Source organism: Globicephala melas, chromosome 3 (genome assembly GCF_963455315.2).
Source record: "Globicephala melas chromosome 3, mGloMel1.2, whole genome shotgun sequence".
In the NCBI taxonomy this organism is placed as follows: domain Eukaryota; kingdom Metazoa; phylum Chordata; class Mammalia; order Artiodactyla; family Delphinidae; genus Globicephala; species Globicephala melas.
Window position 1 is genome coordinate 145,026,851 of NC_083316.1, and position 4,043 is coordinate 145,030,893.

Consider the following 4,043-nt stretch of genomic DNA (forward strand, 5'->3'; position numbering starts at 1 on the left):
TGTCCTTATGGGCCCTGCCGTGGCCATGGCCAGCAGGGAAGTGCCCCTCTGGTGACATGGGTGGCAGTCGAAGGAGGGAGGGGCAGGTCTGCAGCAGGTGGCCGCCCCTGGGTGGGGCCGCCAGCGGAGCCCTGGGGTATAAGTGGGAGGCCCAGCCGGCTGAGCACCTGTCAGGGCCAGCTCCCCTGCGCAGGTGCCAGGCAGGTGGCTCCGGCCGAGCCCAGCCCCAGCATGAGCTCCTTCGACCTCCCAGCGCCCTCCCCGCCCCGCTGCAGCCCCCAGTTCCCCAGCATCGGCCAGGAGCCCCCCGAGATGAACCTCTACTACGAGAACTTCTTCCACCCCCAGGGCGTGCCCAGCCCTCAGCGGCCCCCCTCCTTCGAGGGCGGCGGCGAGTACGGGGCCACCCCCAACCCCTACCTCTGGCTCAACGGGCCGGCCATGACCCCTCCACCTTACCTGCCGGGCGCCAGCGCCAGCCCCTTCCTGCCCCAGACCTACGGGGTGCAGAGGCAGCTGCTGCCCGGCGTGTCCGGGCTGGGGGGCGGCGACCTGGGCTGGCTGCCTATCCCCTCGCAGGAGGAGCTGATGAAGCTGGTGCGGCCCCCCTACTCCTACTCGGCGCTCATCGCCATGGCCATCCACGGGGCACCCGACAGGCGCCTCACCCTCAGCCAGATCTACCAGTATGTGGCCGACAACTTCCCCTTCTACAACAAGAGCAAGGCCGGCTGGCAGAACTCCATCCGCCACAACCTGTCTCTCAACGACTGCTTCAAGAAGGTGCCCCGTGACGAGGACGACCCAGGTAAGGGGCCTGCAGGCTCGTGCCCCCAGGGAAGGCTCAGTCCTCCCGACACCCCATTCTAGAAAGTCCTGAATACGGCCGTGCCCCCCGAGACTGGGGGCCAAAGGGAGTCATCTGTACACATGGACCCTGGAGGCAGATGTGGGTTTGGATCCTGGCCGTGCCGCTGACCAGTCAGGGACCTGTGAGCCTCAGTTTCCCCATCTGAAAAATAGGAATGTAAGAGTGGATCCTATACAGGCTTGTGGGTGGCGGGGTCACGAGATGATGTATGTGAGGTGTTTGGTGCTAACGAGTGCTCGATGGGCTGCAGTGATTGTGACAATTAACCTGAATCCCCAGAATCCAGCATGTAGGAAGTCCTTTGCCGGCAGGGGATGGGAAATGAGTGCTTGGACTAGATAAAGGCAAGTGTATCCTAGGCCTGATGGGAAGGGACCGGTGTCTGTGAAACAACCAGTAAGGGCCACATGATGCTGCCTGCCCTAGTTACATGGTTTCTTTGACTCCAGCCCTGTGGGGTGGCTCTTATGAAACCCATTTTACATATGAGGAAAATAACACCTAGAGGTGAAGCAGCCTGCCTCGGGTGACACAGAAGGATGTGACAGTGACGGAGAATGAATCTGAATGGAGGTGACTCACACCACGGTGTGAATTTTTTAATGAGCAATTTCTAAAATATAGAGACGTACACAGAGTAATATATTAAATAGTCATGTGTCCATTTCCCAGAATTAAAGTCCACTCTTGTCCCAACATAGGAGCCCAGGGTACCTCTCAGAGGAACCCCACCTCCACCCTCTTTGAGGCTTGTGTGGGCAGGGCTGTTTGTCCCCCAGAAGAGGGTGAGCATCCCATCCAAAGACTGGCCTCACCCTCAGGCCGAGAGACTCAGGCAGGCAGGGTTCAGACTGTCCTTCCTGGCTACAAAGCCCCTTTTATACATCTAGCATTAGCCCTCTCTCACAGCCAGCGTGAGGAAGAAGGGACAGGCCCAATGGGCCCACTTCTCATGCTAGGAAACTGAGGCTCACCCAAAGTCCCTCAGTCCGAAGCAGGGACTCAAGTCCATCCTTGGAGTTCACCCCCGAGACTTTCAGGGAGCCCTGAATTTCTCCCTGAGTTTTCTTTTACATCAGTAATGGAAGAAGCCCCACCCTCACCTTCCCCCAGTACTTGAACTTCTTAAAGAGACCGCACTGTAAACTCCTTCGTGGCTTAGGCCTCTCTTGTGTTGTGCTCCCAGGGTGCCTTGGTGTGAGGTGGGTGCTTAAATAAAGATCCGTGTGCTGTGGCCTTGGAGGGGGTTTGTGGAATTCCTGTTTTGTTCTCTGCCTTTCTGCATTTGTTACCTTCGATTGTAGTTTGTGACAGTAAGAAGGAGCAGAAGCAAAGCATTGGCTCCGTCTCTCTACTTACCTTCTCCTGCTTTTGTGCCAGGCAAAGGGAATTACTGGACCCTGGACCCCAACTGTGAGAAGATGTTCGACAATGGAAACTTCCGCAGGAAGAGGAAGAGAAAATCGGACGTTTCCTCCAGTACGGGCTCCTTGGCCTCGGAGAAAACGGAGCCCAGTCTCCTGGCAGGCAGCCCCAAGACCACGGAGGCCCAGGACATCTTGGATGGTGCTTCGCCGGGTCCCACCAGCTCCCCAGAGAAGCAGCCCTCGCCGCCCCCGCCGGGAACCCCGTGCCTCAACAGCTTCCTCTCCACCATGTCAGCCTATGTGAGTGGGTCAAGCCCCGTGGGCCGCCCTGTGACCACGCCGGGACTGAGCCCGGAGCCCGCTGACAAGGTGGGGCAGAACTTGCTGAACTTCAACTCCTACACCCCACTCACCAACTTCAGTGGCCACGCGGGCGGGGGTGAGTGGGCCAGCCCCACACCCAGCAATGCTCTGGGCTACGGAGGCTCCGTCTTCAACCAGTTCAGCCCTCACTTCTACAACAGCGTCAACACAAACAGCATCCTCTACCCCAGGGAGGGCACCGAGGTCTAGAAACACAACAGCTCCCGAACCAGATGGACACGCTCGGGGTCCTCCATTTCAGCATCCAAGTGGTCCAAGACCTCCAAACTGCCCAGACATACACAGGAGGCTCAGAGGAATTCATCGTTTTTCTAGAACATTGTGTAAACCTTGTGTTTATCACATATCCATCCACAGACCCACAACCAGCTTTGCAGTAGAAATACTGGTGCCTGCATGACAGTAATCAACTTGGCCATTTATTGAGCACTTACTATGTGCTGGGTGCTGTACTAAGCTCTTTGAAGGCGTGATCGTACTTTCTATTTACAGCCACCTTGTGAGGGTCATATAAACCTCCCCATTTTACAGATGAGAAAACTGAGGCTTGAGGAAGTTAAGTAACTTTCCCAGGGTCATACAAACTAGGAAGCGGCAGAACCAGGAGTCAAGTCCAGGTCTCTATGACTCCCAAAGTTTGGGCCAATGAAGGCTGGGATGGAGGAATTGGTTGAGCAGCCAGGGAAGGTCAGTGTGGAGAGCTGATGAGGGCAAGCATATGCAAATCTCCCCACTGCCTTCTGGCCGTCCATGAAATTTAGCACCAGCCCTAGGCACATCTCATCTTGGTCCAAGTCCTCATTCTATGGCCCCCCACTTACCGGCCGACACTCCTTTTGCTACTACTCAAGGGAGAAGCCCAGATCTGTGCCCCTGCAGGACGATGCGTCCAGCCTCTCCCCACAGAGGGGTGTTGCTTCCCCAGCCCCGCAGACCATGAGCAGAGCAGGGAGAGGGGCAGTGTGCACCCCAACCCCCCCACCCCCTCACTGCCCACTGACAAAATCTTGTAAAGCCCAGCTTCCTGTGTGCACGTCATGGACCAGTGAGCTGGAGGTGGCTGAGTCTGCCAAGAGAAACAAGGCTGAATAAGTGCTTCCTTTTTTACAGCCCGGGAGGGGCTGCAGACCGCCGCAGAGGGGTCCCTGCGTGCTGCTTCTGGAATCTTTTTCTTGTTTTGTATGTACTTTACATGCCTGTGACGTTGCATCACAGCACACCCTGGGAAGTATTTTTTTGTTTTCTTATGTTCTTTTTAATTAAAAAAAAAAAATCTACGTGTGTCCCTTCCTTGTGAGTTTTCCTGTCACTTGGCTGCTGGTTGACTCAATATGGGGCCAAGTGCAGCCTGGAGCTGAAGGCTTTTGAGACAAGAGGCAGAGAAAGAATGGGTGTCAGGCTCTTTCCCTCTGCCACATTGG

At 56.3% G+C, this 4,043-nt stretch overlaps 1 protein-coding gene across 2 annotated transcripts; it reads left to right on the top strand.

The window, feature by feature from the left end:
- The first annotated feature begins 231 nt into the window (after positions 1–231).
- Positions 232–3,257, top strand: FOXI1 (forkhead box I1). Of its 2 annotated transcripts, none has more exons than XM_030829967.3 (2): positions 232–808; positions 2,252–3,257. In XM_030829967.3, the coding sequence occupies exons 1-2, from the start codon at positions 232–234 to the stop codon at positions 2,809–2,811; spliced, it is 1,137 nt and encodes a 378-aa protein (XP_030685827.1). In that variant the 3' UTR covers positions 2,812–3,257. The 2 variants fall into 2 exon arrangements, with proteins under 2 accessions (XP_030685827.1, XP_060151478.1); XM_060295495.2 differs by having other exon boundaries at positions 2,534–3,257.
- Positions 3,258–4,043: the final 786 nt, after the last annotated feature.

Bases quoted from the DNA above. Each gene is read 5' to 3' on its own strand.
- FOXI1 (XM_030829967.3), top strand. From the start codon at position 232: ATGAGCTCCTTCGACCTCCCAGCGCCCTCCCCGCCCCGCTGCAGCCCC. The intron at 809-2,251 runs GTAAGGGGCCTG...CTTTTGTGCCAG, and splicing joins CCGTGACGAGGACGACCCAG to GCAAAGGGAATTACTGGACC.